Genomic DNA, 19,115 nt, shown 5'->3' with positions numbered 1-19,115 from the left:
TGGGTAGATCGGGGGCTGGAGCCAGGACTCCTGGGTTCTCTCCCTTGCTCCGGGAGAGAAGTGGGGTCTAGTGGGTAGATCGGGGGCTGGAGCCAGGACTCCTGGGTTCTCTGCCTTGCTCCGGGAGAGAAGTGGGCTCTAGTGGGTAGATCGGGGGCTGGAGCCAGGACTCCTGGGTTCTCTCCCTTGCTCCGGGAGAGAAGTGGGCTCTAGTGGGTAGATCGGGGGCTGGAGCCAGGACTCCTGGGTTCTCTGCCTTGCTCCGGGAGAGAAGTGGGCTCTAGTGGGAAGATCGGGGGCTGGAGCCAGGACTCCTGGGTTCTCTCCCTTGCTCCGGGAGAGAAGTGGGGTCTAGTGGGTAGATCGGGGGCTGGAGCCAGGACTCCTGGGTTCTCTGCCTTGCTCCGGGAGAGAAGTGGGCTCTAGTGGGTAGATCGGGGGCTGGAGCCAGGACTCCTGGGTTCTCTCCCTTGCTCCGGGAGAGAAGTGGGCTCTAGTGGGTAGATCGGGGGCTGGAGCCAGGACTCCTGGGTTCTCTGCCTTGCTCCGGGAGAGAAGTGGGGTCTAGTGGGTAGATCGGGGGCTGGAGCCAGGACTCCTGGGTTCTCTGCCTTGCTCCGGGAGAGAAGTGGGGTCTAGTGGGTAGATCGGGGGCTGGAGCCAGGACTCCTGGGTTCTCTGCCTTGCTCCGGGAGAGAAGTGGGCTCTAGTGGGTAGATCGGGGGCTGGAGCCAGGACTCCTGGGTTCTCTGCCTTGCTCCGGGAGAGAAGTGGGGTCTAGTGGGTAGATCGGGGGCTGGAGCCAGGACTCCTGGGTTCTCTGCCTTGCTCCGGGAGAGAAGTGGGCTCTAGTGGGTAGATCGGGGGCTGGAGCCAGGACTCCTGGGTTCTCTGCCTTGCTCCGGGAGAGAAGTGGGCTCTAGTGGGTAGATCGGGGGCTGGAGCCAGGACTCCTGGGTTCTCTGCCTTGCTCCGGGAGAGAAGTGGGGTCTAGTGGGTAGATCGGGGGCTGGAGCCAGGACTCCTGGGTTCTCTCCCTTGCTCCGGGAGAGAAGTGGGGTCTAGTGGGTAGATCGGGGGCTGGAGCCAGGACTCCTGGGTTCTCTGCCTTGCTCCGGGAGAGAAGTGGGCTCTAGTGGGTAGATCGGGGGCTGGAGCCAGGACTCCTGGGTTCTCTGCCTTGCTCCGGGAGAGAAGTGGGGTCTAGTGGGTAGATCGGGGGCTGGAGCCAGGACTCCTGGGTTCTCTGCCTTGCTCCGGGAGAGAAGTGGGCTCTAGTGGGTAGATCGGGGGCTGGAGCCAGGACTCCTGGGTTCTCTGCCTTGCTCCGGGAGAGAAGTGGGCTCTAGTGGGTAGATCGGGGGCTGGAGCCAGGACTCCTGGGTTCTCTGCCTTGCTCCGGGAGAGAAGTGGGGTCTAGTGGGTAGATCGGGGGCTGGAGCCAGGACTCCTGGGTTCTCTCCCTTGCTCCGGGAGAGAAGTGGGCTCTAGTGGGTAGATCGGGGGCTGGAGCCAGGACTCCTGGGTTCTCTGCCTTGCTCCGGGAGAGAAGTGGGCTCTAGTGGGTAGATCGGGGGCTGGAGCCAGGACTCCTGGGTTCTCTGCCTTGCTCCGGGAGAGAAGTGGGGTCTAGTGGGTAGATTGGGGGCTGGAGCCAGGACTCCTGGGTTCTCTCCCTTGCTCCGGGAGAGAAGTGGGGTCTAGTGGGTAGATCGGGGGCTGGAGCCAGGACTCCTGGGTTCTCTGCCTTGCTCCGGGAGAGAAGTGGGCTCTAGTGGGTAGATCGGGGGCTGGAGCCAGGACTCCTGGGTTCTCTCCCTTGCTCCGGGAGAGAAGTGGGGTCTAGTGGGTAGATCGGGGGCTGGAGCCAGGACTCCTGGGTTCTCTGCCTTGCTCCGGGAGAGAAGTGGGGTCTAGTGGGTAGATCGGGGGCTGGAGCCAGGACTCCTGGGTTCTCTCCCTTGCTCCGGGAGAGAAGTGGGGTCTAGTGGGTAGATCGGGGGCTGGAGCCAGGACTCCTGGGTTCTCTGCCTTGCTCCGGGAGAGAAGTGGGGTCTAGTGGGTAGATCGGGGGCTGGAGCCAGGACTCCTGGGTTCTCTCCCTTGCTCCGGGAGAGAAGTGGGGTCTAGTGGGTAGATCGGGGGCTGGAGCCAGGACTCCTGGGTTCTCTCCCTTGCTCCGGGAGAGAAGTGGGGTCTAGTGGGTAGATCGGGGGCTGGAGCCAGGACTCCTGGGTTCTCTGCCTTGCTCCGGGAGAGAAGTGGGCTCTAGTGGGTAGATCGGGGGGCTGGAGCCAGGACTCCTGGGTTCTCTGCCTTGCTCCGGGAGAGAAGTGGGCTCTAGTGGGTAGATCGGGGGCTGGAGCCAGGACTCCTGGGTTCTCTGCCTTGCTCCGGGAGAGAAGTGGGGTCTAGTGGGTAGATCGGGGGCTGGAGCCAGGACTCCTGGGTTCTCTGCCTTGCTCCGGGAGAGAAGTGGGGTCTAGTGGGTAGATCGGGGGCTGGAGCCAGGACTCCTGGGTTCTCTGCCTTGCTCCGGGAGAGAAGTGGGCTCTAGTGGGTAGATCGGGGGCTGGAGCCAGGACTCCTGGGTTCTCTGCCTTGCTCCGGGAGAGAAGTGGGGGACTAGTGGGTAGATCGGGGCTGGAGCCAGGACTCCTGGGTTCTCTGCCTTGCTCCGGGAGAGAAGTGGGCTCTAGTGGGTAGATCGGGGGGTTCTCTCCCTATATTTGCGGCTTCCATGGCAAGTCACTGGCCTCTCTTGGGGCTCTCTCCCCGGCCGCAGACGGGGCAGGGGCGCTGTGGCGGGGCCGGGGTTACTGGGGTCACTGCCCGCACAGGGAGCGCGGCGGAGGGTTTAATTCATTCCATCCACACAGGGGTTCAAGTCCCGGGTCCGGCCCCGGAAGGCGCCGCGGGGGAGTCTTCGGCCGGGGGCTGCGGGGGTCGGACGAGAGGAGCTCACGGTGGCGGGGGCGGCGGGGACAATGGGGGGCTGGGAGCGCCCGGCCCGGCCCGAGCTGTGACCCCCCCTCACGCCGACCGCCCCAGCTCCAGCCCCGGGCGGGGACCGGCAGCCTCAGCGCACAGGGACCCGCGGGCTCCGTGGAGGCGGGGCCGGGCCGGGCCGGGCCGGGCGGAGCGAATCGCTGCCCCAGGCGCTGCAGCCCCGGCCGCGCCCCCGCTCAGACTGTCCTGCCCCGCCGCGTTCTGCCCAGCGACCGGTGACGGAGAGCGGGCCTGTGCGTCGCTATTGGCGGGATGTTCCCTCCCTCCAGCCAATCCCTGCCGCGGGGCCGAGCCCTGCGGCGCTGCTGGCGATGGCCCTGGCGCTGCGCCTGCTGCTGCTGGGGGCTGCGGCTCTGCACGGGGGCTGCTCCCGTGAGTGTCGGGGGGAGACCCCCGGGCCGGCCGGGCGCTGCGGGGGGGGAGGTGGGTGTCGGGGGGGGGCAGCCGGGCGGGGGGCGTACGGGGAGCTGGGTGTCGGGGGGGGGGGCAGCCGGGCGGGGGGGGGTACGGGGAGCTGGGTGTCGGGGGGGGCAGCCGGGCCGGGGGGGTACGGTGAGCTGGGTGTCGGGGGGGGAAGCCGGGCGGGGGGGTACGGGGAGCTGGGTGTCGGGGGGGGCAGCCGGGCGGGGGGGTACGGGGTGCTGGGTGTCGGGGGGGGAAGCCGGGCGGGGGGGTACGGGGAGCTGGGTGTCGGGGGGGGAAGCCGGGCGGGGGGCGTACGGGGAGCTGGGTGTCGGGGGGGGGGCAGCCGGGCGGGGGGGGGTACGGGGAGCTGGGTGTCGGGGGGGGGCAGCCGGGCGGGGGGGGTACGGGGAGCTGGGTGTCGGGGGGGGGCAGCCGGGCCGGGGGGGGTACGGGGAGCTGGGTGTCGGGGGGGGGAAGCCGGGCGGGGGGGGTACGGGGAGCTGGGTGTCGGGGGGGGGCGGCCAGGCCGGGCGGTGCGGGGAGGGGGGAGCTGGGTGTCGGGGGGGCAGCTGGGCCGGGGGGGGGTACGGGGAGCTGGGTGTCGGGGGGGGGAAGCCGGGCCGGGGGGGGTACGGGGAACTGGGTGTCGGGGGGGGGAAGCCGGGCGGGGGGGAGCTGGGTGTCGGGGGGCGGCAGCTGGGCCGGGGGGGGTACGGGGAGCTGGGTGTCGGGGGGGGGAAGCCGGGCCGGGGGGGGTACGGGGAGCTGGGTGTCGGGGGGTGGCAGCCGGGCCGGGGGGGGTACGGGGAACTGGGTGTCGGGGGGGGGAAGCCGGGCGGGGGGGAGCTGGGTGTCGGGGGGCGGCAGCCGGGCCGGGGGGGGTACGGCGAGCTGGGTGTCGGGGGGCGGCAGCCGGGCCGGGGGGGGTACGGGGAGCTGGGGGGCAGCCAGGCCGGGAGGTGCCGGGGGGGGCAGTTCTGGGCTCTGCGTTCAGAGGTGTCGGGAGACACCCCCGTCCCCGCCCGCGCTCTCCTGCCGGCACTGAGCGGTCACTGACACCAACAGTGACGTTGCTATAGTGACCGGGGGGGTCCTGGCCCCCTTGTGCCAGGCGCTGCCTGGGGGCCGTGGGGACAATGTGCAGTGGGGGGCTGAGAGCCCCGACCCGAACTGTGACCCCGGCATCTAACACCAACCGCCCCGAGCCAGGGGGTGCGGCACCGCTAGGACCAGCACCCATAGGTGCTGCACACGCTGACAAGCCCGTCGCAGCCCTGTGAGGCTCCCAGGCTGCAGGGAATCCCCGGTGCCAGGCTCTGCCCAGGCTGGGTCATTGCCAGCGTTTCCAGGCAGGGTGGGGGTTTCAGACACGATTCCTATGTGCAGAGATCAGGCTCAGGGTTAGTGGAGGGAGTAAATTAGCCCCCCAGATAGACCAGGGTGAAATGAAGGAAAAAGGCTTCTTGGATCTCTCTGACCTTTAATGGCTCCCAGACCGTTCTTCACGCTGGGTTTAACCCCAGTGCCTGAAACTCCTGAGTATGGCTTGTCCTTGACTAACTTGTGTGAGCACCAGTCTAGTCACACCCACAGTCAGCAATGGCAATGGGTCATATCTGTAGTGGAAGCACATTTTTAGAGGTTTCAGAGTAGCAGCCATGTTAGTCTGTATCCTCAAAAAGAAAAGGAGTACTTGTGGCACCTTAGAGACTAACAAATTTATTTGAGCATAAGCTTTCATGAGCTATAGCATCCAATTAAGTGAGCTGTAGCTCACGAAAGCTTATGCTCAAATAAATCTTCAGAGGTGTTATCCTAGGGAGGAGATGTTAACCCCCGCTCTGTCTCTGGCTGTGTGTTGGCGCCGCAAGGCGGGGAGAGTTTGGAGTCCCTGGATCTGTGCATTAATCAGGTCTGAGGTCCTGTTGCAGAGCACAGAACAGCTGCTGCGTTTGTGCTGTTAGGATGTCCTGTAGCTGCCGTATAAAAAGTTTCTGGATCCCAACAGGGTGGGGTGGCGTGAGGAGAGGAGAAGGCACATCCTTCTTTTCCAGGCATGGACTTGAATCTTCCTTGTTCCCTATGAAGCAGCAGCTCAGACCCTTGCCCCATAACCTCAGCCATGCAGAACACAATGCCATCCACAGCCTCACAAACAACTCTGACATCATAATCAAAAAGGCTGACAAAGGAGGTGCTGTCGTCATCATGAATAGGTCCGAATATGAACAAGAGGATACTAGGCAGCTCTCCACCACCACTTTCTACAAGCCATTACCCTCTGATCCCACTGAGGGTTACCAAAAGAAACTACAGCATTTGCTCAAGAAACTCCCTGAAAAAGCACAAGAACAAATCTGCACAGACGCACCCCTGGAACCTCGACCTGGGGTATTCTATCTGCTACCCAAGATCCATAAACCTGGAAATCCTGGACGCCCCATCATTTCAGGCATTGGCACCCTGACAGCAGGATTGTCTGGCTATGTAGACTCCCTCCTCAGGCCCTACGTTACCAGCACTCCCAGCTATCTTCGAGACACCACTGACTTCCTGAGGAAACTACAGTCCATTGGTGATCTTCCTAAAAACACCATCCTAGCCACTATGGATGTAGAAGCCTCTACACCAACACTCCACACAAAGATGGACTATAAGCCGTCAGGAACAGTATCCCTGATAATGTCACGGCTAACCTGATGGCTGAATTTTGTGACTTTTTCCTCACCCATAACTATTTCACATTTGGGGACAATGTATACCTTCAAATCAGCGGCACTGCGATGGGTACCGCATGGCTCCACAGTATGCCAACATTTTTATGGCTGACTTAGAACAACGCTTCCTCAGCTCTCGTCCCCTAATGCCCCTACTCTACTTGCTCTACATTGATGACATCTTCATCATCTGGACCCACAGAAAAGAAGCCCTTGAGGAATTCCACCATGATTTCAACTATTTCCATCCCACCATCAACCTCAGCCTGGACCAGTCCACACAAGAGATCCACTTCCTGGACACTACGGTGCTAATACGCGATGGTCACATAAACACCACCCTATATCAGAAATCTACTGACCGCTGTTCCTACCTACATGCCTCTAGCTTTCATCCAGATCACACCACACGATCCATTGTCTACAGCCAAGCTCTACGATATAACCGCATTTGCTCCAACCCCTCAGACAGAGACAAACACCTACAAGATCTGTATCATGCATTCCTACAACTACAATACCCACCTGCTGAAGTGAAGAAATAGATTGAGAGAGCCAGAAGAGTACCCAGAAGTCACCTACTACAGGACAGGCCCAACAAAGAAAATAACAGAACGCCACTAGCCATCACCTTCAGCCCCCAACTAAAACCTCCCCAACGCATCATCAAGGATCTACAACCTATCCTGAAGGAAGACCCATCACTCTCACAGATCTTGGGAGACAGGTCAGTCCTTGCTTACAGACAGCCCCCCAACCTGAAGCAAATACTCACCAGCAACCACACACCACACAACAGAACCACTAACCCAGGATCCTATCCTTGCAACAAAGCCCGTTGCCAACTCTGTCCACATATCTATTCAGGGGACACCATCATAGGGCCTAATCACATCAGCCACACTATCAGAGGCTCGTTCACTGCACATCTACCAATGTGATATATGCCATCATGTGCCAGCAATGTCCCTCTGCCATGTACATTGGCCAAACTGGACAGTCTCTACATAAAAGAATAAATGGACACAAATCAGACGTCAAGAATTATAACATTCAAAAACCAGTCGGAGAACACTTCAATCTCTCCGGTCACTCGATTACAGACCTGAGAGTGGCTATCCTTCAACAAAAAAACTTCAAAAACAGACTCCAACGAGAGACTGCTGAATTGGAATTAATTTGCAAACTGGATACAATTAATTTAGGCTTGAATAGAGACTGGGAATGGATGAGTCATTACACAAAGTAAAACTATTTCCCCATGGTATTTCTCCCCCCCACCCCACCCCCCACTGTTCCTCTGATGTTCTTGTTAACTGCTGGAAATGGCCTACCTGCTTGTCACCATGAAAGGTTTTCCTCCCCCCCCCCCCCCCCCCCCCCCGCTGCTGGTGATGGCTCATCTTAAGTGATCACTCTCCTTACAGTGTGTATGATAAACCCATTGTTTCATGTTCTCTGTGTGTGTATATAAATCTCCCCACTGTATTTTCCACCAAATGCATCCGATGAAGTGAGCTGTAGCTCACGAAAGCTTATGCTCTAATAAATTTGTTAGTCTCTAAGGTGCCACAAGTACTCCTTTTCTTTTTGCAAATACAGACTAACACGGCTGCTACTCTGAAACCTGTCATTGGTGCCCTTGTGTCACCTCAGTAATAGGCTTGGTTTGACCTAAACAGGGTTAGGCCCCAGTGCAGTCTGACCCTATGGAGTCACAGAATCATAGAAGATTAGAGTTGGAAGAGACCTCAGGAGGTCATCTAATCCAACCCTCTACTCAAAGCAGGACCAACCCCAACTAAATCATCCCAGCCAGGGCTTTGTCAAGCCGGGCGTTAAAAACCTCTAAGGATGTAGATTCCACCACCTCCCTAGGTGACCCGTTTCAGTGCCTCACCACCCTCCTAGTTAAATAGTGTTTCCTAATATCCAGTCTAGACCTCCCACCACTGCAACTTGAGACCATTGCTCCTTGTTCTTTCATCTGCCACCACTGAGAACAGCTGAGCTCCATCCTTTTTGGAACACCCCTTCCAGTATTTGAAAGCCGCTATCAAATCCTCCCTTACTCTTCTCCTCTGCACACTAAATAAGCCCAATTCTCTTGGCCTCTCCTCATAAGTCATGTGCCCGAGCCCCCTAATCATTTTCATTGCTCTCCACTGGACTCTTTGCAGTTTGTCCACATCCTTTCTGCAGTGGGGGGGGGGAGGGAAACTGGCCACAATACTCCAGATGTAGTCTTACCAGTGCCGAATAGAGGGGAATAATCTCTTCCCTCGATCTACTGGCAGTGCTCCTACTAATGCAACCCAATATGCTGGTAGCCTTCTTGGCAACAGGGGCACACTGTTGACTTATATCCAGCGTCTCGTCCACTGTAATCCCCAGGTCCTCTTCTGCAGAACTGCTGCTTAGCCAGTCGATCCCCAGCTTCTAGTGGTGCATGGGATTCTTCCTTCCTAAGTGCAGGACTCTGCACTTGTCCTTGTTGAACCTCATCAGATTTCTTTTGGCCCAATCCTCCAATGTGCCTAGGTCACTCTGGACCCTATCCCTACCCTCCAGCATATCTACCTCTCCCTAGCTTAGTGTCGTCCGCGAACTTTCTGAGGGTACAGGTCATCCCATCATCCAGATTGTTGATAAAGATGTTGAATAAAACTGACCCCTGGGGCACTCTGCTTAATACCAGCTGCCAGCTAGACATTGAGCAGTTGATCACTACCCATTGAGCCCGACAATCTAGCCAGCTTTCTACGCACCTTATAGCCCATTCTTCCAATCCATACTTTTTAAACTTGCTGGCAAGAATACCGTGGGAGACCATATCAAAAGCTTTGCTAAAGTCAAGACAGATCACATCCACCGCTTTCCCCATATCCACAGAGCCATCTATCTCATCATAGAAGGCAATCAGGTTGGTCAGGCATGACTTGCCCTTGATCAATCCATGTTGTCTGTTCCTGATCACCTTCCTCTTCTCCAAGTGCTTCAAACTGGAGTCCTTGAGGACTTGCTCCATGATTTTGCTGGGACTGAAGTGAGGCTGACCGGTCTGTAGTTCCCCATATGCTTTTTCTTCGCTTTTTTAAAGATGGGCACTATATTTACCTTTTTCCAATCGTCTGGCATCTCCCCCGATCGCCATGAGTTTTCAAAGATAATCAGCCAACTCTCTCAGCACCCTCGGATGCATTCGATTCGCCTCATGGACTTGAGCATGTCCAGCTTTTCTAAATAGTCCTTAACCTGTTCTTTCACCACTGACTGCTGCCCACCTCTTCCCCATACTGTACTGCCCAGTGCAGCAGTCTGGGAGCTGACCTTGTCTGTGAAGACCGAGGCAGAAAAAGCATTGAGTACTCCAGCTTTTTCCTCATCATCTGACACTAGGTTGCCTTCCCCATTCAGTAAGGGTCCCACACAGTCCCTGACCACCTTCTTGTTGCTAACATACCTGAAGAAACCCTTCTTGTTACCCTTCATATCCCCTGCTAGCTGCAACTCCAATTGTACTTTGGCCTTCCTGATTACATCCCTGCATGCTTGAAAGTATTGTTATACTCCTCTCTAGTGATCTGTCCAAGTTTCCACTTCTTGTAAGCTTCCTTTTTGTATTTAAACTCACCAAAGATTTTCACTCTTAAGCCAAGCTGGTCACCTGCCATATTTGCTATTGTTTTTGTACATCAGGATGGTTTGTTCTTGTGCCCTCAATAAGAACAAACGGCCAGCTAGCTCTCTTGGACTCCTTTCCCCCTCATATTAGCCTCTCAGGGGATCCTGCCCATCAGTTTCCTGAGGACGTCAAATTCTGCTTTTCTCAAGTCCAGGGTCCGTATTTTGCTGCTTTCCTTTCTTTCTTTTGTCAGGTTCCTGAACTCAACCATTTCATGCCCAGGTTGCCACCCACTTCTACTTCCCCTACCAATTCTTCCCAGTTTGTGAGCAGGTCAAGAGGAGAACGGCCCCTAGTTGGTTCCTCCAGCACTTGCACCAGGAAGTTGTCATCAACACTCTCCAGAAACTTCCTGGATTGTCTGTGCACCGCTGTATTGCTCTCCCAGCAGATGTCAGGGTGATTGAAGTCCCCCATTAGAACCAGGGCCTGTGATCTGGAAACTTGTTAGTTGTCTACCTCATCCTCCAGGGCTGCGGGAAGGGCGGCCAGCGCATCCCTCTGCCCGCGCCGCTTCCCGCAGCCCCCATTGGCCTGGAGCAATGAACTGCGGCCAGTGGGAGCTGCGATTGGCCGAATCTGCGGACACGGCAGGTAAACAAACTGGTCCAGCCCGGCCTGCCAGGGGCTTTCTCTGAACAAGTGGCGGACCGGCTTTGAGAACCACTGGTCTATAGCACACGCCCACCACGACATCGCCCTTGTTGCTCTCTCCTCTAAACTTAACGTAAAGACTCTCAACAGGCTTTCCATTAGAGAATGGAAAGTTACAGCAAAGTCTATCTGGATCCCTCCAGAACCCAAACTTTCTCTTTTGTCCCAATCCAGAAGCTTCTTCTCCCTCCAACAGCCCACACTTAGCCCCCAGGGGCCCCTCTGTAGTCTTTTGTTCTTTTTCCTGCCAAACATTGTCATCTGGCCTCGTCCTCAGCTCTTTGTTTTCCAGCTGGTCACAGCTGGCTGGCTTCCTGCAGAGGATGGGTCATCCATGGTCATTAGTTGCTAGGTGCCAAATGTCTGGGCAGTTGTCTTCTGGGACTCCCCATCAGAATTGGACCCACACCCCACATAATGAGGCATCAGTCACACCTGGATCTTTGCCGAGCAATTAATCCTTTCCCCCACCCTGTTAACCATGCAGCTCTAGGGGAAACTGAGGCACACACAATATTCATTATAAAATATGGGGAGATGTGGCTGATGAGTGATGCTGAGAGAGACTTGGTGATAGCTGGAGAAGGGGAATCAGCACTGGAGAGCTCAGAGAGCAGGGCCCGGTGAACCCAAGTCCAGTGTATGGCCCTTTTGGAGAGTGGGAGAGCTGACCCAGGGCTGCTGGGTGAATGCAAAGGGGAGGGTGAGGAGATAGGCCATCGCCTTGGAAGCTGAAGTTACCAAGGATGAGTGTGTGAGGCTGGAAGGGAGAGCCAGTTGTGGGGATCAGAGAGGCAGAGTATAATTCCCCTGAGCAGTGTCTGACGTCAGTGGGACGCTCATTGAAGTGAAGGGATCAGGGGTTCAGTCACTGCAGCACCAGGCCATTTTTCTGGGAGTTATTGACCTTCCCCACCCCCTGCTTTGGCCCTGATTCTGCCTGTGGATCTGTGGGGTGAACCCGACTGTAGGGATGGGTGATCAGCTTGTGAGCTCCGTGGAGGAAGGGCCAGTGCAGTGACTGGCACAAGAGGGGGCCTGGTCCATACAGGGCACATAACTTATTCATGCTGCGGCTGCACCTAAGTCCAAAGCAGACTGCAAAGGGTTACAAAGGGATCTCACAAAACTTGGTGACTGAGCAACAAAATGGCAGGTGAAAATCAGTATGGATAAATGCAAAGTAATGCACATTGGAAAACATAATTCCAACTATACATATCAAATGATGGGATATAAATTAGCTGGTACCACTCAAGAAAGAGATCTTGGAATCATTGTGGATAGTTCTCTAAAAACATCCATTAAATGTGCAGCGGCAGTCACAAAAGCAAACAGAATGTTGGGAATCATTAGGAAAGGGATAGATAATAAGAAAATATCATATTGCCTCTGTATAAATCCATGGGATGCCCACATCGTGGATACACTGTGCAGATGTGATCACCCCATCAGAAAAATATCTATTGAAACTGGAAAAGGTACTGAAAAGAGCATCAAACATGATATGGGGTATAAAGAAAAGCAGTACTTGTGGCACCTTAGAGACTAACAAATTTATTAGAGCATAAGCTTTCGTGAGCTACAGCTCACTTCATCGGATGCATCTGATGCTCTAATAAATTTGTTAGTCTCTAAGGTGCCACAAGTACTGCTTTTCTTTTTGCGAATACAGACTAACACGGCTGCTACTCTGAAACCTGATACGGGGTATAGAACAGCTTCCATAGGAGGAGAGATTAATAAGACTGGAACTTTTAAGCTTGGAAGAGAGACGACTAAGGGGGCTCTGATTGAGGTCTATAAAGTCATGATGGTTGTGGAGAAAGTGAATAAGGAAGTGTTATTTACCCCCTTAACATAACACAAGAACTAGGGGTCACCCAATGAAATTAATAGGCACCAGGTTTAAAACAAATAAAAGGAAGTATTTCTTCACACAATACACAGTCAATCTGTGGAACTCCTTGTCAGAGGATGTTGTGAAGGCCAAGAGTATCCCAGGGGTCAAAAAAGAACTAGATAAGTTCATGGAGGACAGGTCAATCAATGGCTATTAGTGAGGATGGGCAGGGATGGTGTCCCTAGCCTCTGTTTGCCAGAAGTTGGGAGTGGATGACGGGATGATCACTTGATGATTGCCTGTTCTGTTCATTCCTTCTGGGGCACCTGGCATAGGCCAATATTGGAAGACAGGAGACTGGGCTAGATGGACCTTTGGTCTGATCCACTATAGCCGTTCTTATGTTCTTAATAAATTATCATAAATTGCACGGCGCAGGCCCTGGCTCCCACCTGCAGCTTGGACACACACTCCCTGCCCTCCCCTTGTATCCCCTGCTTCAGCTCCTGCATCTCCTACAGCCCCAGCCCTTCTCCTGCTCCACCCTCCCTCTCCTGCTCCTCATACCCCCCTCCAGCCCTGCCCCTCCTTCTGGGCCCCCTTTCCTTCTTCACACTGCCCTTCAGCCCCCCTGTGCCCACAGTACACTCTCCCTGTCTGCTCCCCTACTCCTCACAAGCTCCAGCCCCCCCTCCCCTCTCTCCCTCATGCCCCCCCTCCAACCTTGCCCCCCTTCTCCTCCTACCCCATCCCCTCTTTCTCCCTGGTCAGGCTGATCTGTGAGCCCTTTCCCAGGTCTCCCTCCCACAAGAGTGCTCCTGAGGGCTGGTGCCACCTTGTGTGTATTGCCAGGGGCTCCCTGGCAGGGTCTGGTTGGGTCTGACCTCCCTGCCCCCAATCTTTCCCGCCAGACCTGCACTCTAGGCGCGCATTCCACATGATGCTGTTGGAGCCTGGCCCGGGGCTGCCCTGGTACAGCCCTGTTGGGTACGTAGACGATCAGGTCATCTACGTCTACACCAGCAAGCAGGGCCAGGTCTAGGCACCAGCAAAACAAGCAGGTGCTTGGGGCGGCACATTTCTAGGGGCGGCATTTTGGCGCCGGCCATGCCACCCCTCGAAATGTGCCTCCGCCTGCTCCCCTGAGCGCGCTGCTGCCACTCTGCTTCTCCCACCTCCCTTCCAGGCTTGCGCCAAACAGCTGTTAAGCCTGGGAGGGAGGGAGGAGAAGCCGAGCAGCGACGCGCTCAGGGGAGGCAGTGGTGGTGGAGTGGAGGTGAGTTGGGGCGGGAAGCAGTTCCTCTGCACGACCCCCCATTACTTCCTGCGCTCCCCCCCCCCGCGCTCCCTCGCCTGAAAGGGAGCAGGGAGAAGCGGAGCGGTGGCGTGTTCAGGGGAGCAGGCAGTGCGGAGGTGAGCTAGGGTGGGGGGTTGTGGTGGGAGGAGCCGCAGGAAGCAATGGGGCGTGGAATGCGGCACCCCCGGAGGAGGAGGCAGGGCTGGGGATTTGGGGAAGGGGTTGGGAAGGGGTGGAGTTGAGGTGGAGGGGGGGCAGGGGGGCATGAAAAAAAAGCAGGGGTGGCCAACAATTTTTTTTGCTTGGGGCAGCAAAAATCCTAGAGCCAGCCCTGGGCTCTGCCCCCCAGCACCTGCAGGAGCCAAGCCAGCCCCGGGAGAGCCACTACCCCAGGCTGGGCCAGGGCCCGAGTCTCCCAGCCAGAAGGGGCAGGAGGGAGCCAGGGGCAGCAGGAGCAATTAGGGGTGGTGGTGGGGGTTCCCGGTTCCCAGCCTTGCCCAGCCCCATTCCTGCAACCTCCACCCTGGGGCAGTGGCCCTTGTGGGGAGAAGAGGAGGGGCAGGGAGAGGAAAAGCCAGTTCCTGTCTCTGCCTGGTGCCCGTGCTGCTGGAGGGATGCGCTGCCCTGGGGACAGGGCTGGGGGGGGTCCCCCAAAGTGGCTCCTTTGATTCTGTTCTTTGGCTGCACAATTTCATTCTTTTCAGTTCTTTATAAAGTGCTGAAATTACCAGACTGACCTTGCATCTGAGCCAGCCTGGCAGTGCCTATGTTCATCTACAGGGTAGAAAGTCTCTGTCCAGAGTGAAAAAGTGTTATCAACTTTTGAACTAATTCGGTAGCAGAAGGATTTAGGCTGGTAACTTCACATTTGACGCAGAGAGAATTCCTAGGTCAGACATGCTTGCCTCTCAGCTCTGGTTAAAAATGACCTGTGATGTGTGTGTTTTCTGAGGGTTGAATAATTCCATTCTGCGCACACACTGATTTCTTCTTCCATTTGATAAGTTTTGTTTGTTGACTTAGGATCTGATTTTGCCAAACACTTCCACACTTCCTTTCTTTAGCCATCTGAGCGGTTTCATTGACTTTATTAAATCACTGTTTCTGGCCAGTTCAAAAATGTCTCTCAGATTTATTCCTGGTGACAGGGGCAGAGTCTGTTCTATAATCAAATGACTAAGGCCTGGAACTTTAATTACAGGACTCTAAAAGTACATTCCTAAATCCATATTGAGGCAGCGGAATAAGTGGCCTGGTTATTGATAGCTCTGGACACTTGGAACCAAACCCCATTGTTGCAGGCTCAGCATTTTTGAAACTCACGCCACTTATTGAGATAACTGAATGTTGGGCCCTAACTTGATATTGCTCATTTGTTTGCTTGACCCCAAGTAGGAGTTCAATTTCCAGACCTGACCGTGATCTCCTGGCTGGAGTGAAGGGAGGAGCTGTTGGTCTCCAATCTCCAGGGAGAGGAGGAAACAGAGATACTGACAGATGCCCACAGAAGTAAGGAATTGGCAAAAGTGGCTCAGAAACCATTTTACATTCTCATGACAAATGCCACTCCTTAGTTTTCACCAGTCCTGTGTGCCTATGTAGAAACAAAAAAAAAGAGTACTTGTGGCACCTTAGAGACTAACAAATTTATTTGAGCATAAGCTTTTGTGAGCTACAGCTCACTTTATCGGATGCATTCAGTGGAAAATGCATCCGATGAAGTGAGCTGTAGCTCACGAAAGCTTATGCTCAAATAAATGTTAGTCTCTAAGGTGCCACAAGTGCTCTTTTTTTTTTTAATGCGAATACAGACTGACATGGCTGCTACTCTGAAACTTATGTAGAAACAAACACTCTCCTCCATATTCAGATGGGAATGAGGTGGCAGAATTGGTTCCCTTCTTTCTCTCCTCTGGGAAAGGATTTGGGGGCAGTTGTTTGGTTTGTTTCTCCTTCCCTACTTCCCTTTGTGATGTCCCCTTTTTTCTGCATCTCAGTGGGTGACTCCAAACCGGATTCTCTCTCTGTCCCAGCAGGTGATGGGATGGTGAGGGAGACCGAGGAAGAGAACCCTCAGCTGGGAGTCCTGAGCAGGTGGAACCACACAGGACGGATTGGGAAGATCCAAGGTGAATGTTTCCCAGTGACCAGGGATGGAAAAAACTTGTAAGACTCAGTCCAGGCAACAGGGAAAAGAGCCAGGGCCGAGACAGGGTGAACCAGCTCACCGGAGCAGAGGGGTTGGAAAAATCAAAGAAACTTCTCAGTTGACAATCCCCACTGGAGAGAGACCCAATATGTTTGGTGACTCTGGGAAAAGCTTCCCTGAGAGTTCAGCCCATATTACTCCACAGACAATCCTCATGGGGAAAAAACCCTATAGATGTGCTGAGTGCGGGAAAAGCTTCTCTCAGAGTACTACGCTCATTAACCATCAGAGAATCCACACTGGAGAAACACCCTATACGTGTCTGATCTGTGGGAAAAGCTTCCGATACAGTTCAGTCCTTGCTACACATCAGAGAAAACACACTGGAGAGAAACCTTATAAATGTCCTGATTGTCAAAAAACATTCAGTGGCAATGGAAACTTTTACAGGCATCGGAAGACGCATACAGGAGAGAAGCCCTTCAAATGCACTGAGTGTGGGAAAAGCTTCAGAGAGGGGTACCACCTTGTTTCACATCAGAGAATGCACACGGGAGAGAGACCCTATGGATGCCCTGAGTGTGGGAAACACTTCTCTGACACTGCTGGACTCGTTATCCATCAGAGAATCCACACAGGAGAGAAGCCGTATACATGCCCCAAGTGTGGGATCAGCTTTGTTCAGCCCTCACAACTTGTTAGACACCTGAGAATCCACACAGGAGAAAAGCCCTATAAATGCCTGACCTGTGGGAAAAGCTTCAGTGATAGATCACTTTTAAATCAACACCAGAGAATCCATACAGGAGAAAAACCCTATACATGTCTGACCTGTGGGAAAAGCTTCCGATACGGTTCAGCTTTTACCACACATCAGAGAAAACACACTGGAGAGAAACCTTATAAATGTCCTGAGTGCGGGAAAAGCTTCAGTAACATCACGACCTTTAATGGGCATCGGAAGATACACACAGGAGAGAAACCCTTCAAATGCTGTGATTGTGGGAAAAGCTTCAGAAGGTGCCCAGACCTTAATATACATCAGAGAACACACACAGGTGAGAAACCCTATAAATGCCTGACATGTGAGAAAACATACCGGTGTAGCTCACACCTTTCTAAACATCAGAGAATCCATACAGGCAAGAAACCTTTGAAGTGCCCTGACTAGAGAAGGGCCAAGTGAATAACGTCTTTGCCAATTCTCGTGAACCTCGGAGCGTCGGGCGAGGCTGGAGTGGCTATGTAATGGGGATATGCAATGGTGATAAAGCAGAGAATAAAATCACACTCCTGGAACAGAGTTGGATAGAGCAAGAGGCTGGGATAAAGTTCCCACATTGTGATGGGATTTGATTATGATTTTTCAAGACGCTTTGAATATCCTCTGATCAACTCCTGCATTTAAGTTAATTCCTCACAATTTGTCAGTTCAGGCCATAGTCTAGGAGCAGGTTGGATTTCTCATTGACACTAAGCTCTCATATAGCAGGATCTGCAAGTAATGGTCTCTATCATCTCCCCTTGGCTAGAAGATGCTGTTCCTTCCTGGCAGATAAAAATCCAGTTACTTACAGCTTTGTCACTCCTCAGCAGGGCTGCAGCAATGTGATCTGCCTGGCTATGAAACCATCGGTGCCGGGGGAGCTAGTACAGAATGCTGCAGTGCATCTTCTCTGCAACACAAACTCCTGTGAGCATATCACGCCTGTCCTCCACTCCCTGCATGGCCTGCCCACCAAATATCAAATTGTGTGCAAGATCTTGGTCCTTATCTTCCAGGTGCTCCATGGCCTGGGCTCGGGTTATTTAAAACGCTTCCTAAAGCTCTGTGAAGAAGACCGTAGATGGCAACTTTGCAACTCTAAGACATTGAAACTGTCCAAAATAAAGGTAAAGTTTATTTGTGCAGAGACAAAACTGCCTTGATGGAAAGACTCGGAAAGTGGAATGAACTCCCCCAGGAGCTAAAGACCATCACCAACCTGACCACTTTCTGCTCCCGATGTAAGCCACATTTCTTTGACTTTGCCTTCTGTAGTATAAATATATATCCGCACATATACTTACTGCCACAAACAAAAGCTACCATAACAGAACTCTTCACTGCACAACTTCTCCCCCAGGAAATGATGAGAGAATGAACATATGACAGAAGGTTGCTTACTGCACTACTGAAAGGTGCTCACATGCTGTAGGGATGAGCCTGGTGTAAGCATCCACACAGAACAGAATTCTGCTGCCATGCAGCTACAGTCTTATTCTCTGTAATTTAGCATCACAGACTCATCGAGGATTAGGGCTGAAGAGACCTTAGGAGGTATCTAGTCCAAGTTCCAGTGTTCCCTCTAATTTTCCTCACTCATGTGCGGAATGAATCTTGTTTTGTGACACCAACATGGAGGTGATGTGTGACAGATCACCTCCATATGGGTGCACATACAGGCGCCAACTTTCGCTGGCACCGGTGGGTGCTCACGCGCTCCGCCCCCTCCCTGCCCCATTGGATCCCTCCCCAAATCCCTGCCTGGCCCTGCCTCTTCCCCAAGCGCACCGCATTCCTCCTCCTCCCTCCCAGCACTTGCGTCGCGAAACAGCTGTTTCCCGGCGCAAGCGTTGGGAGGGTGTGGGGAGAAGCAGGATGCGGCGGCCCTCTCAGGGGAGGAGGCGGAGGTGAGCTGTGGTGGGAAAGGTTGGGGAGCTGCCGGTGGGTGCTCCACACCCACCAATTTTTCCCCGTTGGTGCTCCAGCCCCGGAGCGCCCATGGAGACGGCACCTATGGGTGCACTTTTCAAAATTAATGGGGTGGGGCTGAGGGGTTTATTTGGTGTGTGGGAGGGGACTCCAGGCTAGGACAGAGGGTTGGAGTGTGGGGGTGAGGGCTCTGGCTGGGAGTCAGGGCTCTGGGATAGGGCTGGGGATGAGGGATTTAGGGTGCAGGAGGGGGGCTCAGGGCTGGGGCAGAGGGTTGGTGTGAGGTGAAGGCTCTGGCTGTAACAAAAATTATATAACTACACCAGCCAGATGAGATTTACCACAAACTATAAACTATTCAGCCCCAGTTTCAGAATATGAGTTAAATTGTCTTGCTTTCAGACCCTATTTGTATAGAAATTGCATTAAAGCACAAGTGTACGTGAACTGAAAATTTATACGTTTTATATAGGATCAAAGAGACTGTTGTATTGGGACCAGTTGGCCTTTACCATTCACTTTCCCAACTTCTCTATCCCTTGCAGTCTGTCTTTCACCCACTCTTTCCGCTCAGGTTGCTTTCAACAAAAGGGAAGAGTAATTTTCTCTTAATTCGGTTGTCTTAAGTGATGTCGCTTTCTCGTTTGAAAACGCAAGGAAA

The 19,115-nt window shown here is 54.2% G+C and overlaps 2 protein-coding genes across 5 annotated transcripts in view; both read left to right on the top strand.

Annotated features, from left to right (window-relative positions):
• The window catches only part of LOC122460470, a 172,629-nt gene that overhangs the window by 38,210 nt on the left and 115,304 nt on the right, over nucleotides 1–19,115 (top strand). The window lies entirely within an intron of this gene.
• LOC119856432 (zinc finger protein 239-like) lies at nucleotides 3,308–18,870 on the top strand. Of its 4 annotated transcripts, none has more exons than XM_043515419.1 (3): nucleotides 3,308–3,381; nucleotides 15,006–15,119; nucleotides 15,647–18,870. In XM_043515419.1, the coding sequence occupies exon 3, from the start codon at nucleotides 15,764–15,766 to the stop codon at nucleotides 16,928–16,930; it is 1,167 nt and encodes a 388-aa protein (XP_043371354.1). In that variant the 5' UTR covers nucleotides 3,308–3,381; nucleotides 15,006–15,119; nucleotides 15,647–15,763; the 3' UTR covers nucleotides 16,931–18,870. The 4 variants fall into 4 exon arrangements, with proteins under 4 accessions (XP_043371354.1, XP_038259875.1, XP_038259876.1 ...); XM_038403947.2 differs by having other exon boundaries at nucleotides 3,311–3,381; nucleotides 15,644–18,870; XM_038403948.2 differs by lacking the exon at nucleotides 15,006–15,119 and having other exon boundaries at nucleotides 3,321–3,381.

This window comes from Dermochelys coriacea, chromosome 5 (genome assembly GCF_009764565.3).
Source record: "Dermochelys coriacea isolate rDerCor1 chromosome 5, rDerCor1.pri.v4, whole genome shotgun sequence".
Lineage (NCBI taxonomy): Eukaryota > Metazoa > Chordata > Testudines > Dermochelyidae > Dermochelys > Dermochelys coriacea.
This window is presented reverse-complemented; position numbering and strand designations above follow the sequence as displayed.

Coding starts and splice junctions, on each gene's coding strand:
- LOC119856432 (XM_043515419.1), top strand. CDS start 15,764: ATGGAAAAAACTTGTAAGACTCAGTCCAGGCAACAGGGAAAAGAGCCA.